Source organism: Natrix helvetica (assembly GCF_964273705.1).
Source record: "Natrix helvetica genome assembly, chromosome: 3".
NCBI lineage: Eukaryota > Metazoa > Chordata > Lepidosauria > Squamata > Natricidae > Natrix > Natrix helvetica.
In genome coordinates, this window is record NC_138549.1 from 49,353,919 (window position 1) to 49,375,291 (window position 21,373).

At 45.0% G+C, this 21,373-nt stretch overlaps 1 protein-coding gene across 6 annotated transcripts in view; it reads right to left on the bottom strand.

The window, feature by feature from the left end:
- SH3KBP1 (SH3 domain containing kinase binding protein 1) overlaps nt 1-21,373 on the bottom strand; it is a 239,495-nt gene that overhangs the window by 133,266 nt on the left and 84,856 nt on the right. For all 6 annotated transcript variants that reach the window (XM_081947350.1, XM_081947349.1, XM_081947346.1 and 3 more), the window contains one exon: nt 11,433-11,539. In XM_081947350.1, the coding sequence (XP_081803476.1) occupies nt 11,433-11,539 (107 nt within the window). The remainder of the gene's footprint in view (nt 1-11,432; nt 11,540-21,373) is intronic.

Below are 21,373 nucleotides of genomic sequence, written 5' to 3' on the forward strand. Positions count from 1 at the left end.
GACGTCACAGCCATCAGAATGCTACCTTCCAGGTAAGTAATTGTAAAGATATTTCCCGAAGGGGCTCAAATGGTGATCTATCAGGGCCTCCAGAACTTTAGCCAGATCCCAGGTCTATGCACTGCTGGGGGCTTTAGATTAACTGCCCCTTTCAAGAACCCTTGGACATTGGGATGATGTGCTAACGATTGTCCCCCACCCCAGGTAAGTACACTGCTGAGGGCGGCCACCTGTCTCCTAAGAGTGTTGGGCGACAACCCCTTCTCCAAACCATCCTGTAGAAATTCCAGAACCTAAAGGATGGTGGACTGAACTGGCGAGATATGTTTGGTCGCACACCAATGAGAAATTTTTTTCCAGGTGGCATTATAAATGTGGACCATTGAAGGTCTCCTGGAGGCCTGTATGGTAGAAATGACCCTGTCCAAGAGATTGCTGCCCCTCAACATGAGCCGCTCAACCGCCAGAGAGTCAGCTGCAGCCACTGAGGGTCCGGGTGTTCCAGAGACCCCTGGGTAAGGACAACCTTGTCTGGTGGAATCCTCCAAGATCTCTCCACTGACAGTGACCCCAGGTCGGCAAACCAGGGGTGTTGCAGCCAGTGAGGCGCCATAATGATGATCTCCACTCCGACGCAGATGATCCTGCAGATGACTCTGGGGAGAAGAGGAATCAGGGGGAATGCATAGAGGCTGCCCCTGGGCAGGGGCAACGAAGGGCATCCACTGCTTTCACTCCAGGTGTGTTAAACCGCATGAAAAACCTCAGCAGCTGGCTGTTGCCCGTGGTAGCGAACAGGTCAACAATTGGGAGACCGAAACACTGCATTATCTCCTGAAAAAGACTAGGATGTAGATGCCATTCGGCCTAGTCAACCTTAGCCCTGCTAAGCTAATCAGCAGTGACGTTTGTGATGCCCGATATATGCTCTGCTGAAATGGACCAGAGATTCTCCACCACCCAGGAAAATAGGACATTCGCTTCTGCCATAAGATCACCTGATCTAGTGCCTCCTTGTCTATTAATGTGGGCTTTGGCCGACATATTATCAGTTAGAACAAGTACATGTTGGCCGGAGACAGAATCCCAAAAACTCAATAGGGCTAATCTTATGGCCAGTAGCTCCAACCAGTTAATGCTTTTCTCTGCCTCCTCTCATGACCATTGGCCTTGTGCCATTTATGTCCCCAAATGGGCCCCCCAACTGTACAGACTAGTATCTGTGGTAACTGTCACTCTATTAGAAATCCTAAAATGACACCCCTTTTCTATGGCTGGTGACCTCCACCAGTGGAGAACCTCCCTGGGCAATGGGACCTTAGTCAAGGAGACACTGCGATTAGACTTCTGGTAGGGGAGAAGGAACCATTGCAACTGCCTTGTGTGCAATCTAGCCCAGGGCACAATGGAAATAGTAGATACCATCTTCCCCAACAATTTGGAAAGTGTGGCCAGGGACACCCGGTGACTGCGTAACACCTCTGTCACGATCTGCTTAAGGCTGTCCTCAGAAAGGAACACCTGACCTGCCTCTATATCTATCCAAGCTCCCAAATGTAAAATATGAGTTGTGGGTGTAAAATGGCTCTTAGCTTCGTTGATGGAGAATCCATGCCCCCTCAATACATCTAACGTGTCAGGCCTGTAGTTATGTTCTTTTTAGGATCTTTGGCCTGCCACACTTTCTTATAATTTTCTATGCTGTTTCAATAGTGTAGTAGTTGGGAGGGGGGAATAGAAAGGAGTAGGATTGTGGAATGTATGTTGACATTCTTTTATAGAAGCCAAGGTCATCTTTTGTCTCCGCACCTCGACACCTGACCGGAACCAGAGGGGTGTAGATGCCAGCGTGGAAGATGATGATTGGAACATGTGATGGATTTGTGGGTGTGGGGATAGATCATGAACTTTCAACTGGGTGGAATTTCAGGATGTAATTCAGAGTTGGAATTTTTCCATAGAGGTGCTAACTTGTCTGTAGAATAAATTGGACCTTTAAGGATGTTTTGCCGCGGACAATGATTTATTTCTGCATGGTATTTAGAACCCTAACATTATTCCAACTCTCCCCTTTAAAATAATTCACTAGCACCCTCCCCCTCTCAAGGGGGAAGGGCTGGTGATGGAAGAGCTGGTGATGGGGGTCGCGGCATTGCCAACGCTGACCGGGACAAAGTAAATATCAGCGAAGAAATAATGAGAAGCTTTTGGTGATAAGAAGCTGAGTGCCAGAACTTCAAAGGCAATGGAATGCTGCTTCCAGTTTAATTGCATCTGGAGGAATGCAGGAGGAGACACGACAAGACGAAGGAAAGTCCCAGGCCAAACTTCTTCAGCAAAACGTGAGTGCATGCTCCCCCTCCTGCCCCCCAGCTTGGAAGCAAGGCTTGGAGAAAAAAATTTAAAAAACCTAGAACGGAGGTTTGGGCTCCTTCCAGACGGCAATAAATGAAATGGCTTATTACCCTGCAACTAACTGGGAGAAAGATTCCCTTTCAAAATGGGAATTTCAAAGGAGGCAGGAAGAAGGGATTTTGCCAGCATCTTTCACTTGCAAGCCACCACAAATGGGGCTGCAACCAGTAAATGAAGCAAAACCAGATTGGGTTTTCTTCCCAGATTTTGGATGGAAGAGATGCTACTGGCCACCTCCTTTGCCATCAGCATGGGGAAATGCTCCAAGCCAGCACAGGGCACCTACTTGGCCCATAACTCCTCCAAGCCAGCAGACGGCACCTACTTGGCCCATAACTCCTCCAAGCCAGCAGAGGGCACCAACTTGGCCCATAACTCCTCCAAGCCAGCAGGAGGGTCCTTGGCACATAAAACCCCCTAGCCAGCCATCATTGGTCGAGCTGCAACCTGTGAAGCAGGCAACCCCGGGAAGGGTCTTAACCCCAGGTCACGGATGGGAGGGATGCCAGTGGGCACCTGCCCTCCCTCAGCAGATGGCACCATGGCAGAAAGCTGGGCAGTGGCCAACCGAGGGATTGACCTCCCCACTGGTTCCAGTCTCCCCTGCAAGGCCCAAAAAGGTTCTTACCAGACCTTCCTACAGAGAAGAAATCTCCATGGAAGAAGGGATTACCAAACAGAGGCCTGCAATGTGGATGGCGGGAAAATGTGCGCCTGCAAGGCCCCAAGTGGTTCTTACCCCACCTTCCTACAGAGTAGCAATCACCAACATGGAAGAAGGGATTACCAAAGAGGATGGGAAGCGGGACAAGGTGCATCTGCAATGCCCCCAAAGGTTCTTACTCCACCTTCCTACAGAGAAGCAATCTCCACCATGGAAGAAGGGTTTACCAAGGGGGCAGCTGCAAGTTGGAGAGCAAGGCAGTGTGATGAAATGGTTCCTAAGTTTAGAGATGTAACTAGGTTCCATTCCTCGTGGGGGCCAATTAAATGCCACCATTGTTGTCAACTTGGCCACAGAGCGTCAGAGTGCTTGGCTCCAGCCCCAATGCCACAAATGTGCGCACCAACCACCACGGCGGTAAAGAGAGGGTCCCAGATGCCACCACAGAAGAGTCATCTGGGCCAACAACCTCTGGAAGAGGATCCCCAACTTAAGGTGAGGAAGTGTCCTACCAAGGGGGAGGCCTCGGAAGAGGAAAAGGGCAGACAATCCATGGAGGAGGATCCCCAACTTAAGGTGACAAAGAGTCCAACTAAGGGGGAGGCCTTGGAGGGGGAAAAGCCTAAACGACCTCTGGAAGAGGATCCCCAACTTATGGTGACGAAGAGTCCTACCAAGGGGGAGGCCTCGGAGGAGGGAATTGCCGAAGAACAAACATGTGTACCAATTGCCATGGTGGTAAAGAGAGGGCCCCAGATGCCACCACAGAAAAGTCATCTGGGCCAACAGCCTCTGGAAGAGGATCCCCAACTTAAAGTGACGAAGTGTCCTACCAAGGGGGAGGCCTCGGAAGAGGAAAAGGGCAAACAATCTCCGGAGGAGGATCCCCAACTGAAGGTGACAAAGAGTCCAACTAAGGGGGAGGCCTCAGAGGGGGAAATGCCCAATCGACCTCTGGAAGAGGATCCCCAACTTCAGGTGACGAAGAGTCCTACCAAGGGGGAGGCCTCGGAGGAGGAAAAAGGCCAACCATGGATGATTGAATCCAAGAGCCCAGAACCTACAGCACCTGCAGCAGAGAGCCCTAAACGGCCATGGGAAGAGGTCGCAATGGACTTCATCGTGGAACTCCCAGACAGCAGTGGGCATAAAGTAATTTGGACTGTTATTGATTTGTTTTCTAAGCAGGCACACTTCATTGCTTGCTCAGGATTGCCATCCGCAAACAAATTAGTGAAAATGTTTGTGAAACACATTTATCGCCTGCACGGAGTACCCAAGAGGATCATTTCAGACCGCGGAGTCCAGTTCACAGCCAAGTTCTGGAGAGAGGTCCTGAGATCCATTGGGTCCACACAAGAACTCAGAGGTTCATCCCAGCATGAACGGCGCAGCAGAGGGAGCCAATGCGGTGGTGGAACAATACATCAGGTGTTTTGTGGACTATCAGCACGACAACTGGTCGGACTTGCTACCCTTCGCCGAAGTGGCGTACAACGATGCGGTCCACAGCAGCAGAGGATTAGCGGGTTTCCAGATTACCAGTGGCATGGAAGTTGTTGCCATGCCTGAGTTGCCTAGAGAACCTCCTTCTTTCATGTCTTTGAGTGAATGGATGGACATGCTAAAGAAAGGGTGGGAGAATACGAAGAAGGCTCTAGCAGTTGCGGCAGAAGCCCACCAGAAGCAAGATGATCAACATCGCTCATTCCTAAACCCCTACCGTGTGGGGGACAAAGTTTTTGTATCTACCAAATACATAAGATTAGAAATGCCTAGCAAGGAATTGGGTCCAAAATTTCTAGGTCCATTCCTAATATTATGCCGCTCTCATTGCATCCGCAGACAACCGCCCTGCCGCCCTGTTTCGGGTGACCCGCTCCCTCCTGTCACAGAGGCCGCGGGAAGCCCCCTTGCAGGGCAGGGCAGAGGAATTTGGGGAATATCTGCAGGATAAAATCGCTCAGATACGGAGGGAATGGGTCTCCTTCAGTGATCCAGGGGAGACATCTGAGGCCAGTCTTGAGAGATCATTATGGGAGGAGTTTGACTCTGTTGCCACCGATGATTTGGACAGGTTGCGTGGGCGACTACGAGCCACCACATGTTTATTGGACCCGTGTCCCTCCTGGCTTGTACTGGCATCCTGGGAGGTTACACGAGGCTGGCTCTTGGGACTAGTGAACGCTTCCTACCAGCCGCCTTGAAAGAGGCGGTTGTGAGGCCCTTACTCAAGAAGCCTTCTCTGGACCCAACTGAGCTAGAAAATTATCGTCCTGTCTCCAACCTTCTAGCGAAGGTTGTAGAGAGTGTGGTTGCTATACAGTTCCCACGTCACCTGGAGGAAACTGATAATCTAGACCCGCGCCAGTCCGGCTTCCGACCCGGGCACAGCGCAGAGACGGCCTTGGTCGCGTTGGTAGATGATCTCTGGAGAGCCAGGGATAGGGGTTGCTCCTCTATCCTGGTTCTATTAGACCTCTCAGCGGCTTTCGATACCATCGACCATGGTATCCTATTGCGCCAGCTGGAGGGGCTGGGGGTAAGAGGCACCGTTTTACGGTGGTTCTGCTCCTACCTCTCTGACCGGACGCAATGTGTGTTGGCAGGGGAGCAGAGGTCGACCATAAGGTCGCTCACTTGTGAGGTGCCACAGGGGTCGGTCCTCTCGCCCCTCCTGTTCAACACATACATGAAACCGCTGGGTGAGATCATCCGTGGTTTTGGGGTGGGATACCATCTGTACGCTGACGACACGCAGCTGTACATCTCCACCCCGAACCACCCCAACGAGGCCGTTGACGTGATGTCCCGGTGTTTGGAAGCCGTACGGGTCTGGATGGGAGACAACAGACTTAAACTCAACCCCTCCAAGACGGAGTGGCTGTGGCTACCGGCCCCCCGGTTCAACCAGCTGATTCCATTGCTGGCCATCGGGGGTGAGCAACTGGCCCCCGTAGAGCGGGCATGCAATTTGGGTGTCCTCCTAGATGCCCAGCTGTCTATGGATGACCATGTGGCAGCCGTGGCAAGGGGGGCGTTCCACCAGGTTCGCCTGGTGCGCCAATTGCGCCCCCTATTGGACCGGGATGCCCTTCGCATAGTCACTCATGCACTGGTGACGTCCCGTCTGGATTACTGTAATGCTCTCTACATGGGGCTTCCCTTGAGATGCACCCGGAGACTGCAGTTGGTCCAGAATGCGGCCGCGCGGGTAGTTATGGGGAGTACGAGGTACTCCCATGTGACACCTCTCCTGCACGAGCTGCACTGGCTTCCTGTAGCCTTCCGGGTGCGTTTCAAGGTGTTGATCACCATCTTTAAAGCGCTCCATGGCACGGGACCTAGTTATTTGCGGGATCGTATCCTGCCCCATACATCCCTGCGACCAATTTGCTCTCACAGAGAGGGACTCCTCCAGGTGCCGTCCACTAAGCAATGCCAGAGGGTGGCGCCGAGGGGAAGGGCCTTCTCTGTGATGGGCCCAGCCCTCTGGAATGACCTCCCCCCGACATTAGGACAACTACCGATCTCCGCTTCTTCCGCACGAAACTCAAGACCCACCTGTTCCAACTAGCTGGCCTGGCTTGAATTACAACTACATTTTCTAATCCCCCCTGGACAATTTTAAATCTAAACTAACTGATTTTTGGGGTATTTTAATTGTTTTAAATTTTATTGTGTTGTTTTTAACTTATGATTATTTATTTATGAATTGTACAATGTTTTGATTACCTCCTCCTTGTCATTTATTTGTATATTGAGTTGTACGCCACCCCGAGTCCCTTTGTGGAGAGGGTGCGGCCTATAAATTGAATAAATAAATAAATAAAATAATAGTGAAGATAGTTAACCCAGTTACAGTTCAACTCAATCTACCCAGAAGTCTAGGGGAAATTGACCCAGAATTTCATTGTAGCTTGTTGAAACCAGTAATTGGGTCTAACAGAAGAACATCCACCCAAGCTCAATCTCCTCCTGTAGTGATAGAAGGGGAAACACAATCTGAGGTGGAAAAAATTGTAGATTTCAGGCTGAATAGGGGTCGCTTACAGTACTTAGTGCATTGGAAGGGTTACCCTTGGTCTGAAGCTACTTGGGTGAACAGTGGGAACCTAAAAGTGGAGAAGTTAGTAAAGCAATTCAATGGGAAGTTTCCCGAGAAGTCAAAGGGTTCCCCTGGGTGGAGAAGAGGTGGTTAATTTTGTTATGTTAACTTTTATATTATTCTCTTTGCAGGAAACGTTTTTCTTTTGAGGAGAGGCCGCCTGTCAGGCCTGTAGTTATGTTCTTTTTAGGATCTTTGGCCTGCCACACTTTCTTATAATTTTCTATGCTGTTTCAATAGTGTATTAGTTGGGAGTGGGGAATAGAAAGGAGTAGGATTGTGGAATGTATGTTGACATTCTTTTATAGAAGCCAAGGTCATCTTTTGTCTCCGCACCTCGACACCTGACCGAAACCAGAGGGGTGTAGATGCCAGTGTGGAAGATGATGATTGGAACATGTGATGGATTTGTGGGTGTGGGGATAGATCATGAACTTTCAACTGGGTGGAATTTCAGGATGTAATTCAGAGTTGGAATTTTTCCATAGAGGTGCTAACTTGCCTGTAGAATAAATTGGACCTTTAAGGATGTTTTGTCTTGGACAATGATTTATTTCTGCATGGTATTTAGAACCCTAACATAACGTGAGGCGAAGGTTATCCACCACCCTGTCCCTGGAACTTGATTGTACCAATATGTCATCTAGATAAATTTGCACCGTGACAGGGATGGAGTGTAGATGGGCCACCAAGACCACCAATACTTTGGTGAAAACCCGGGGCGTGGAAGAAAGGCCAAAGGGTAATGCCCTGTACTGATAATGATGTGACATGTAACAGAAGCGCAAGAACTGACAATATTCTCTCCGGATGGGCACATGCAGATATGCCTCTGTGAGGACAACTGAGGTTAGAAAATCGCTTTCGCAAATACCTTCCAGAATGGTGATTAAGGAATACATTTTAAAACGTCTGTACTTGACAAACTTGGTTAATAGTTTCAAATCAAGGATGGCCCTCCACAAGCCTTAGATATCACAAACAGAACAGAATAGAAACCATAGCCGCCTTGGTCAGCCGGTACCTCTTGTATAGCTCTAATCTCGAGCAAATGCTGTATAGCAGACTGCATAAGGGTACTCCTCTGGGGGTTGTTAGAAACAGGGCAACGAAGAAAGAACTTTGGGGGTGTGGAAACAAACTCCAAGGCCAGACCGAACCTGACCGTGGCCCTAACCCAGGCATCAGTAGTTGTGTCTTCCCATTGGTCAGCGAAAAAACATAACCTGCCTCCAATGGGGAACTGTTCCTGAGAGGGATTAAGTTTTGTGGTAGTATCCGTTACCGCCTCCCCGAAAGGGACACTTAGATTGGTTACCCCTCTGCTGCCGGTACTGTTGTTGCCTAGACCACTGAAAGAACCCTCTCTGTGGGCGATAGCCCAAAGAAGAGTACTCCGGCTGTCGGGTGGGACCCCCATACTCCTGGCACAAAAGGGCTGTCTTCTAGGGTAAGGATCAGGGCGTGTGAACCCCTTCTTGGGATTGGAGGGGAGGATTTTGCATTTATCCTTACCCTAAATCAATAGGGGGAGTGAATGAATCCCCAAAGAGGGTGCCCCCCCATATATGGCTCAGAGGCAAGATGCCATTTATGTTTGACATCTGTTTGCCACTGTCACAACCACAAAAGTCTGTGTGAGGCTACCGAGGACGCCATTTCCCTGTAGGCGAACCGAGTAGCGCTCAAAGTGGCGTCCGCGGTGAATTGTACAGCAGCTACAGTCTTGTTCAAGTCCTGATGGGCCCTTGAATCCCCGACCGGGATCCACCCCTGTATCTGTTGTAGCCAGCTAAGGCTCGAATGGGAGAAAAAGGAAGCTGCTGTCGAGGCTCGCACTGCCCAGGGGCTGCCTGGTGGATGACCTGGTCAGCCCGCCTGTTCTCTGGCTTAAGTATGTCCTCTTGCTCCCCCGGCATTGTGGTGTTGGTGTACAGGGTTGCGACTGGCGGGTCAATTGTTGGCTACAACAGTGCCTTGTTGAGGTCGTCTGCAACGTTATAGAAACGAACATCATTGGTTGACAGAGCTGGGCCAGAAATAGGAGTGGACCACTGACGCTGAATAGTATCGACAAACAGCTATGGGGCCAGAATGGTGTCGGACTCCAACTTGTGTTCAGTAAACCAAACACTGGTGGGCTGGGACTGCGATGGTGGTTCCTTCACTGCTTGAGTCCCAAGCTCTGAAGCCTCCTTGGTCTTGCATAAGGGGGTGAACAAGTTAGATGGAAAAAGGCTGGTGTAGGAGGGTTTATCAGTGACAGGCCCCTTCTCATTCGACAGGTCGGCCTCCCTGATTTTGCCCTCTTCTCTGGTAGGGGCAAGAGGGGCCATTGCTGTAGCAAGGAGACCAGAGTCAGATTCAGTGACATCCCTGCCAGTGCCCGAGGAGGGCTCAGGCACAACGTCATCGGCCATGCTGCCACCAAGGCAAAGGAAGGCAAAAAATGGTGTCTGCAGATCTTTGTGGGCACTCTGGGCTCCGCCCCCTCTCAAAATGGCATTCACGTCATTTTTAAAAGCAGTCGAGGCCCCTCAGAACGGTGTCGAACCTCGCACAGAAACGCCCGCACGCCCTTACGACTTTTCAGCTTGTCAGGGTACTCGCAATCTTCCTGGGCTCTCCCTTGCGGCTCGCTGCTCTTTTAAAATGAAGGCACCTCGCACACACTGTCGGAGCCGCTTCGGAAATCAGCACGTTGCCCAGCCACTTCGCAGTGTTTTGGGCTCTCCCGTTGTCTCTGCAGCTGTCAGGTTTGAAAGAAAATGCTGACAGTGCACGCCGCCCGTTATTCTCTGCTTCCCAGGTGCGGCATTAAACTAGTGAGGGAGCAGACTGCTCCTTGTGCTGTTCATGGGGGAGGTGCGTGGCCTGTGGGCAGCAGCCCTGTGGCCCCAAACGTCCAGATCCCCAATGTTTGGATCAAGGATACTCACAGTTGTTGTTAAGAATCAAAAGTTATGAATCTATTAAAGTTTTGACCAAATAAGGTAAAGAAAAGAAGGATAACACGACTGTCCCAGAGTGGACTGAATTGGAAACTGGGTGGTGCCACTCATGGAGGCGGGTTAGATGGTGGTTAATTAATTAGTGTTTGGAAGCCCTCCGGGTCTGGATGGGGGACAACAGACTCAGGCTCAACCCCTCCAAGACAGAGTGGCTGTGGTTACCGGCGCCTCGGTTCAACCAGTGGACTCCATCACTGGCCATAGGGGGCGAGCAACTGCCCCCTGTGGAACGGGCGCGCAATTTGGGCATCCTCCTAGATGCCCGGCTGTCGATGGATGACCATGTGGCAGCCGTGGCAAGGGGGGCGTTCCACCAGGTTTGCCTGGTGTGCCAATTGCGCCCCCTATTGGACCGGGACGCCTTACGCACAGTCACTCATGCGCTGGTGACGTCTCGTCTGGACTACTGCAATGCTCTCTACATGGGGCTCCCCTTGAGATGCACCCAAAGACTACAGCTAGTTCAGAATGCGGCCACGCGGGCTATCATGGGGAGTACTAGGTACTCCCACATAACACCTCTCCTGGGCGAGCTGCACTGGCTGCCTGTGGTTTTTCGGGGCGTTTCAAGGTGTTGATTACCATCTTCAAAGCGCTCCATGGCACAGGACCTAGTTACCTGCGGGATCAAATCCTACTGCATACATCCCTGCGACCAATTCACTCTCACAGGGAGGGACTCCTCCAGGTGCCGTCCACCAAGCAATGCCAACGGGCGGCGCCTAGGAGTAGAGCCTTCTCTGTGATGGGCCCAACAGTAAACTATTGCTACCTCCTCCGGCCCTATATTTATTTTATATTTATATTATGTATATTTACTGTTTTTAATATGACTGTACACCGCCCCGAGTCCCTTCTGGGAGAGGAGCGGTCTAGAAATTAAATAAAAGTAAAGTAAAGTAAAGTAGTAATCAGACTCAACCCAATCAGAGTATGGACAGTGTCAACCCATGCATGGATGCTATCTCCACCCTTATTGAGAATAAGCAAGCTCAAAAAAAGAGAGGCTAATTCACAAATTATTGGAAATGTGCATAGATGTCCATTTTCCTACTATTTTTCCTACACGATTATGACAACAGAAATAATAGGAGTCTCTTTTGCTTTAGAAGGGTGCTCTACATCTTTTCACTGAATTTATTTATTTTACAATTTATTTATTAAGTATGATCAGGAACTGTATTCAAAATGTAAGAGAAATTTGGATGCTGCAAAGCTCAAAAGCACTACTTACTTCTCCCACTACGTCAATGATATCTCCAACTTTCAATTCCAGTTCATCTTCATTTTGAGGCATATAACTGAAAGCCACCTGGCATCGTCGCCGTCTATTTCGTTCACCTACAATTGAATAAGATCCCAATATTAATTTTAAAGTGAATATTTAAACAGATAAGAGGTGACAGAAAGATTGGATTTTACCCCTTTGAAAACACATTTCAGTTCACCTTAGCACGCTATTTCTCAATGTCATAATGACAGTCAGGCAACTTGCAATGACTACTGTACGTCAAGCTGATAAATGGAATTGGTCCCTAGTGTTAAACTTTCTAAATGATGTAATATTTGCTAGAAATCAATCTGTACTCATTCTGAGTTTTTCTATAGTGTCTGTTGTGGCCCACCATCTGCCAGGGGAGCTGGCAGCAGACTCAGACAATGAGGAGGTTGGGGAGGGGCTTGGGCCAGTCCCCGAGTCTGGGGAAAGCTTTGATGGGTCCTCTGTCTCAGAGGCAGAGATGGGGCCAGGGCTGTCTGACATTTATCAGCTGCCTTCGGAATCAGAGATAAGTGGGGCAGAAGAACAGCTGGAGCCTGTTCCAGATGTGCGTATGTGCAGAGCTGTCAGGAGAAGGGAACAACTAAGAAATGGGTCGACTTGGAAGTAAAGGCACAAGTGGATGCTGAATGTCCCCTCCCATAGGGAATAAATAGGAGCAAAAGGGGAGTGGTGTTTACAGGAGACAATTAATTTGCTTATTATTGTGAAGATTTGCTTATCTGAGTTTGTGCCTCACATAGACTCCTTGCCAGGTATTTCATTTTACAGCATTGCAACTGGAAGCTCAGCCTGGCAACTATCCAAGGACTGATAATGTCTGTTTTTGAAATTAAATCTTGAAAGGCTTATTGCTGGGACTTTTCTGGATGTGAATGCCAGGAATTCACATTAACCAAATAAAAAGGGGTGTGTGTGTGGACAAGGAATCTGTTTCGTGATTCTGTTAAGCCTGGATCAGAACAGTGTCTTTTATAGTGACTTGCACAACTTTTTTCTGAGATGCCTTCCAGTCTAGCCGATAACCATGCAATTACATTGAAATTTCCACCCAAGCACTAACCAAACTCAGTCTTTTTTTAAAAACAAATTTCATTTGTTTTTGAACAAGGACAAACATAAAAATAAAAATAAACCATCTTCCATTACAAATTGTTGAAAGTGTGTCAGTTGGTTACAGTATTTCCAGTACTTCCGTAGTCACCACCTGCTTTTCATATCAAATCGCATATTTTAAATTCACCTATATTCATGTATATCACAATTATTATATCTCAACCTTAATTTGACTAATTGTTTTACGTCTTTTTATATATAATATTCAAAATCTAGAATAGGATTATATGATAACATTCCATTAAATCACCCTAAGATCATCCAATCACAATACATTATAACATATTCTAGATAAAACTTTTAAACCTCCTCTCATAATCTCCATGTGTTGTTTATATAAAATTTCATATTATCAAAGTAATATATCTGTATGTATTGTTATCATTATTAATCATTATTTAACTATAGCTATTGTCGCTTCATTTTATACATACTACTAGTAAACTAAATTTAGCTTAATTTTTTATTATACATTGTCATTCATCAACCTGTATCTTTCCAGTAATAGTACGGTCTTATATCTCTTGCCATTTGTAGCATTAATGTTCTAGTTACTTTCTTAATAAATATTGTATAAACTTTTCTTGGCAATATGTTATTCCTTTCGTATCTCATAAAAGCTTGAAACCCAACCTCTGTTCTTTTCATCAGCTTATCTTTGGTTATGGCTAGTGCTTCTGTCAAGATTTCTCTTCTTATCTCCGTCAATTTTTCTCTCTTTTCTTCTGTGCTTTGAAGTCTAGGGTAGAGTTCCAATCCATCTATCTCCCCTTTCCATATTCCGCTCTTGCCATTACCAACCACGCTCACTTTGTTGTCAGTATCCACAGTTTTCTTATCTCTTTGCTCATTTTTTTCTTCCATCTTTTGAACTCTGTCCTCCACTTTCTTCATTTGGTAAACATCCTCAGTTTTTCCATCAGATTTTTCTGTTTTGTATTCCATATTCTCCAATCTCTTTTCAATTCTCTCTGTCACAACCAATAGATTTTGAATTTCAAACATAATCATTTGCAATGTTACAGTTTCTTTTTCCTGCTGAGCCATTCTTTCAATTTTGCAGACACTGCCACTATAGGGTTCAAGGCTATTTTAATAAACTTCAAACAGGTTCATTTATTATCTTTCAAGTCAAAATGCTGTCTTCCCTCCAATAGCTAGTGATAGAACTTCCAAAAGGCACCTGTATAAACAACTTGTGCTCTTCCTACTATCACTCTCAATAAACAAACTGAAAGAACCTTGAATCTCAAGTAATCAAAGAGAAAGAAGAAAAAACAATGTATCCAGCCTCCAGCTAGTGTAACTGCTTTTCCTCCTGTTGTTACAACCCTCTTTATAATCCTTATGTCAGGCCTGTAATTCTGTTCCTTTTAGGATCTTTGGCCTGCCACATAATTAAAACATATATATATTATGCTGTTTCATTGGTATAGTAGTTGGGAGGGGGGAATAGAAAGGAGTAGGATTGTGGAATGTATTGTTATGAATTTCTTAGAAGCTCAAGGTCGTCTTTTGTCTCCGCACCTCGACACCTGGCCGGAAGAAGAGGGGTGTACATGCCAGCGTGGAAGATGAAGATTGGACCATGTGATGAATTATGGGGTGTGGGGAAAAATGATGAACTTTTAACTGGGTGAATTCACCGGATGTACATTAGAGTTGAAATTCACCAGCTTAATGCCAACATGCCTGTCTTATTAAATTGGAGTTTTAAGGACTACTTTGCCTTGGACAATGATTTAATTCTGCATGATATTTGGAACGCTGACACCTTATTATCTTCTTTATATTCCAAGTTTAAGAAAGAAAAAAACCCTTAAATTGTGATCAAAAATAATCCAATCAATCAAATCAAGCATTATACAAAAAAGGAGAATTTTAATCCATAGGTATAAGCAAAAGTGAAAAAAGAAGAATTAATCCATTCAATTTAAAAAATAGGGAGCCCCTGCAAAAGTTCCATCCGTGAAAAACAAAAAAATAGCAACTGGATAACACACTAAGTTCAATGCAGATCAATCTCGCCGCCTACAGTCTTCTGTCTTCAGTCTTAACTTAAATTTTTTTCTTGGGTAGTCTCTTCCTCTAATAATAAAATTTCCTCACCAATTCGACACTCTTTCTCTTTCCGCTTTCTTCCTGTTCCAGAGCTGTCCCAACTTCAGCAGCTTCATTAGCTGTGTTTCTGTCACCAGAAAAAAAGGCCTATTCCTGGATCTTTCAGGGACTTTGTGGTGTCCCTGAGATCAGCAGGAGGTGCCCTTCTCAATCACTGTCTCTGCGGGATGGTTTCGGTCCAAATGGACCGTCCAGCAGCAGAAATTCGACTGCGATCTCGGAGCACCAAGATTGCACGTCATGCCATCACGACATCAGCTCTCCTTCTCTCAACCAAACCCAGTCTTGCTGAACCTCTAAGCCCAGACAAGGGTTAGCCCAAATGTGTATTATTGGTCACTGTGCGGTCTTAGGCTACATGTCTGAATTAAGTAGCAATGTCATGGACATTCAGCAAAACCAGGCTTGACTACCATTAACTAAAGTAAGAAACTACCTGCTTACCTAAAATTTTCTCAAAGCAATGTCTATTTATTATTTCTTTGCTTTGAATAATTATTATCTGACATACAGGTTGTGCTAATCTTTATTTATCTAGTCTAGAACTGAAGCTTATGCTGCTCATGCCCTTCCTGATCCACAAGAGAATTATCATAGGTTTTTTTAATATGAAATGCTAACATTGTAAGTATTGATAAGAACCATTATCTAAAGCAGGGGTCCTCAACCCCTAGACCACAGACCACTACCGGGCCATGGCCTATTTGAGCATGAGCGGTGGGCTGGTGCACATGAATGTGTGTGCAGCTTGACTTGTGCAAGAGGCAGGCTTGGTGCACATGCACACGTGTACACACCACTCTGTCACTCATGCAGCCCAGTTCCCCTTTCCCCCCTCCAGCTGGGCTACCAAGACGCAAAGATTGGGAACCACTGAAATAAATCTGCAGGGCTAGAGTAATCTGGACTTCTATATTTTGCCTACTACCTCTACATGCTGCATGACAACTTTCCAAACTAAGAAGTGTGTCAAAAGCACTTGTTGATAGTTTTCCTTTCAGATAATCAGAAATTCAGTGTTAGCATTATGAAATCTTTAAATTAGGACTGTTGACCTTAAAACTGAGAATATTTTTTGCTCATAATGAAAGACTAAAAATAATTTCTCATGTACCATGTTTACGATATGTCCTCATAATACAGTCATGCCACATTTTTCTGGTGGGCAAAAATATAAGCTCCCCTGCATATAAGCCCCCTGGACAACCACCCACCTCTGGCCAGGCAGAGTGCTGCTCACCAACCTAGCACTATCCCAAAGGTGCCAAGCAGCGGGAACCTGGGGGGAGGCAAAGGTGATCGTGTTGCTTGGCACCTTTGGGATACCACTAAGTTGGTGAGCAGCGCTGTGCCCAGCTGAAGAGGGGGGCTCTCGCTCACCCACTACCCAGCCTCATGATGCATGGCCCAGCTCTCATTATGGAGCCAGGGCACCTCCGTCGCCACCATCCCAGCCTGGCTTTTTCCATGGCTTCCAACCCAAGTCTTTTGCCAGTGGCCGCTCTGGGTGCATGCTCTATGGTTGTGGGCCAGCGGCCTGCAGAGCGTGCAACCATAGAGCTTGAGCCCAGAGCGGCCACTGCTGAAAGACTTGGGTTGGAAGCCGCAGAAAAAGCCAGGCTGGGATGGCGATGGCAGCGGAGGTGCCCTGGCTCCATAATGAGAGCTGGGCCATGCAATGGGAGGTGGGTGAGTGAGAACGGAACAGCTGCTCACGCAACCCCCCTCACCAGCCATGCAGAGCACCATTCACTGGCATTTGGAAGGCGCCAAGCCGCGGGAGCAGGGGGCCAGTGAACAGGCGCTCACACGGCGTGGCGATACCCCTAGGTCAGTGAATGGCACTGTGCCCGGCTGCAAAGGGGGTGTGCTGGGTGACTGCTCGTGAGCATGGTTGCTTCATGGCTGTTGTGTTGCGCTGCTGCGACAGCGCAACACAGCCATTCGCTGAGGCTTTGCCCGGCTCTTTGGGAGCCCGCTCGCAAGAGAGCAACTGCACAGCAACCCCAAAACAATAAACCCTCCCCCCATAATAAAGCCCAAGCCATATTTTGTAGGTAAAAAGAAAATAAGACCCTGTCGTATTTTCGGGGAAACACGGTAGAAGTTTTAAAGATACATCTAACATAATTTGTGATGCTGTATCCCAAGATGGCGTTACTGATGGCAGCCTCAGTGAAATGCTGTTTTGCTGTTTTTTCTCAAGACTTAAAATGGATCAAAAACATCAACAAAAAAACACAACAAAGAATGTTCTTTCTGTGCCAACTCAGAAAGCTCAGACTGCCCAAGGAGCTGCTGATTCAGTTCTACAGAGGAATAATTGCACTCTGTCATCTGCACCTCTATAACTGTCTGGTTTCGCTCTGCAACCAAACAAAACAGACACAGATTTCAACGGATAATTAGAACTGCAGAAAAAAACAATTGCTCCCAACCTGCCTTCCATTGAAGACCTGTATACTGCACAAGTCAAAAAGAGGGCTGTGAAAATATCCACGGACTCTCCCACATCCTGAACATAATATTAAATATCCTTAAAACGACATTATAGAGCATTGCACACCAGAACAACTAAACACAAGGACAGTTTTTTCCCTGCATGCCATCACTCTGCTAAACAATTAAATCCTACAACACTGTCAAACTATTTACTAAGACTGTATTACTATTATTCTTCTCATCCTTCCTACTACCTATCTCTTCCTACTTATGACTATAACCTTGTTGCTTGTATCTTTATGATTTATAGTTTTATGTAGTTTCCTAGTATGATTTGATTGCTTATTTAGTATACTGTGACTATCACTAAGTGTTGTATCTTATGATTCTTGATGAATGTATTTTATGTACACTGAGAGCTTATGCACCAAAGACAAATTCCCTGTGTATTCAATCACACTTGGTCAATAAAGAATTCTATTCTATTCTATTCTATTCTCTTAGAAAACAAAATACAGCACATTGTATAGTGTTTAAATAGTTTTGATATACTGTCATATAATACCAGGTATGTTGATTTCTGAACTCCAATGTCATTGAAAGAGAAAAACTCTCTAATTCTAAAAATCAGATAATTATTTGTTGGTTCCATATAACCATGCTTTTAAACCCAGGAAAACCCTGGGTAGAAAACTGACATTGAGAAAACTACCACAAGGAGGTGGCCAAAGTCAAGGAAGGCCTGTGTGTACTGTACTCCATATTTTAGATTCAACTACAGTTTGATACTTTAACCATATTGACTGCCAAAAGTTACATCATAAATATAAAATGCATGAATATAATGCATATGCTATAGAGGGTTTTATATTTCACTGAAACCTATCTACAGCAATCTTTCCTCACAGTCCTAAAGATGTTTTTATTTATTTCTCTCTTTTTTAATCTTGGTGGACTACAATCATTTCAATCTGAGATACTGCATAGCTTCTTGAAAAGTGACACACCTGCCTACAAACACCTTTTCCTTTATATCTTGATTTCTTCATATGCTTCCAGCCAGATTCCCTCTTCTCAGTATAATTGCATACAGTATCTGATTACTTTAGAATTTCAGTTATGAATTTCCTGGCCTAATGCCAAAGTTAATTCCAAAATATTGGTGCAATGGCATTTAAAACTGTAGGTTTTCTTTTTTAAAAAAGGAAGTATGTTTCTCAATGCTTAGTAAGTTCTGTAATCTTTCTTCCCTGGAACAGATTGATTAAAACAAAAGCAGCAGAATGATCTCCAGTCAAGCCAATGAGAATAGGGCCCCACCCAGAAAAATAGTTTAGGAAATTCTGATTCCATGGTGAGGAGCAAATGACATGGGTTTTGTAATTTGTTAACTAACATAATTACTTTGTATTTTAATGTGATTTATTTTCTCTCTTTTAAAATGATGTTCAAGTATATTAGCTTTTAACATTCCTAATCTGATAAACTGGAGACTAGCTCCAGATAAGAAAAAGTTTGTTAGTACAAATTGGGGTCTGGTTTATCTCTTCTATGAACTCCAAACAATTCTGTTCCTTACAATTATGCCCTTTTCTCATGTCAGACCTCATTTTAACGAACATGTAACTGATTGCCTATTCAAGGGCAACTTTCTTATGAATGGAAACATGCCATTGCAAAGATTAACCACGTGCCTATTGCTCAACACACTGTTAATAATGTATGCAGACTTTTAATTGAGGAGGAAGCTATCAAATTAGCCACACCACATTTGCAATGGCCGCCAGCATCAAGAGCTCCAGCTAGATGTCCCTTCCAAGGAAGAGTCTCGGGGATGCCAAGATGCTACATCTGCAACCGTATGGGACATGACACCCAGGACTGTCCCCAACGAGTGCCAGCTCCTGTCACATACCAGCCCAGAGGAACAGACTCCAGAGGCAGAGGTAGAGGCGGAAGACAAGGTCGTCGTGGTCCAAGGCGTAATCCACAAGCTCCACTCGCAACATTGGCCATAACCAACGTTCCACAACCTGATCCAGAGTACGACAGACGTCTTTTGTGGACTTTGGACAGTGGCGCAACGTTACTTACAGAAAGGAACTTTTCACAGAGATGCGTGAGCCGGAACCTGAATATCAAGAAATGTACTCCTTCTCCAACCACCCTTGTAAGGTCCTGGGAAAAGGAACTGTTTACGTTGAAGAACTCAATACATTCATCCCTGATGTTTATTACATACCTTCAGCAACCAGTAATTTGCTTAGTCAAAGTTACTTGTCTAGAGAGTTAAAGTTCCAGGTTCACCACCTCGAGAAAGCAAGTTACATAGTTAAAAAGGGAGATATTGTTGCTGAAACCATGCTGATTGGTGGTGTTTATTACTTAAAGCCAAGAGCACAGGCAAGTATGCAAACTCCAAAAAGGGACAGCACGGGCCCAGAGAGAGTTGGTTCAGAGAGAGAACCCGTTGCTACTCCAAAGGCTCCTAAAGCCAACAAACAAAAAATAAGGAAGCAGGTTGCTCAGAGCAAGCCTGAGGTTCCTCATGAAACTGTTAATGTTGAAAATTCACTAACTGGTAAACCTTTGCATTCCAGGTGTATCCACTGCTTCAACCTACAGACCGAACCCTACAGACTAACATTTGGCTACCTGTGTTGGAGGAGTCCCAGTAAAAATGAAACAAGTCATAGATACAACTGAAAATAATATAAATATTTATTTATTGTGTAAACATATTTTGTCTACCCACCCACCCCAAGACAGGTGTGGGTAAGTCATGCAAAATGTTGTAAATATGGACAGGTTATAATGTAATACCCGTATCTTTACTGAGAGCTTAAGAGAAGGTAGATTGTTTATACCATCCTGAAAGCTTTCTGTAAAATCTAAAATGGCTACATTAGGATAAATTATTTTTCATTTAGTAAAGTGCTAATTTAAATTGATTATGAGCTGTATTATATGTTCATTGCCTCTGTCACATAGAACATCGTTTCCCCCCCTTGTTTCCCCAACTTAATTCCACACTGCTTTTTCTTTGTTTTGTTTTGTGATAAGGCAATTCTCTGTTTGGGGTTAGCATATACCACAGAAATGGAAAATAGGTCACAGGATTTTTAAAAATTGACAGTGTAAATAAATCTGTATTATAAGACTCAAGAAAACAATCTACCCAACCTATACAATAAAGACAGCAGAAGGAAAAAAATAATTTGCAGTCACCATAAATATTACATGTTTTAGGAAAGCAAATAAATATTATTTTCCTCTTTTTATTAGCTTCCTTTTTCATTTGATTTGGAAAACTGTACTGCAACATTAAAAACATCTTACACAAAAGCAGGACTGCAGTGGACATTAAAAATTAAATGGCTAGTAAAAGTTCATGGATATAAAATCACTATCAAGAATGCTTAGGTCTTAAAATTGCTACTGTTATAACAGAACATGCTTTCTTTTCATTTCAGGGCCTTAAGAACCCAGAGTCCCAATCCCCAATTTCATACGTGGCCTTCCCATTTGCTTTCATAAATCCAATTCAAAAAGGAGTGCCAAGTCTTTTAGAACACTAAAATAATCTTGTAAAACTACCACTGCAAAATTGCACCAGTAGTTTTGGTTCTCGTGGTTTATATTCTGGAACTTGCACATCAATTATTATATTTTATTTGGATCCTAGTGCCCTAATATTTTTCTATCTTTATCTTTAATTAGGAGCTCTACTGCCCTAATATTCCTCTATCTCTACTTTTCTTTTGTCAAGACATATATAATCCCTTAAGAGGATCCCATCCAAGGATGTCTTTATTCAAAGATTCCCAGTTTGTTCGTTATTCCTATGTGCATTTTTTTCATTTCACTACATACAGAATTTTCAGAACAAAATAAGAAAGAACTGACAGCTGTTAAAACCACAATAGCCAGAAGTATATTTTTAAATATATATATAGCATAAGTGCATGGTAAAGAACACAGCTGTTTCAGCTTGTAGTTTTAAAACCAAAGCTATTGCAGAGGCATATACTAGAAATTATTAGCCTTTTAAAAACTGAATGTTATGAAGATTAAAAAAAAATTCAAATCCTTCTATAATTTTTAGGTATGGGTGTTTAACATAACACTAAATTTATATAAATAATTTAACAGGTTCGATACATTGTCTACATGTTTGTTTCTTATAACACCTACCTCTTTATGGTCTTAATGTTGGA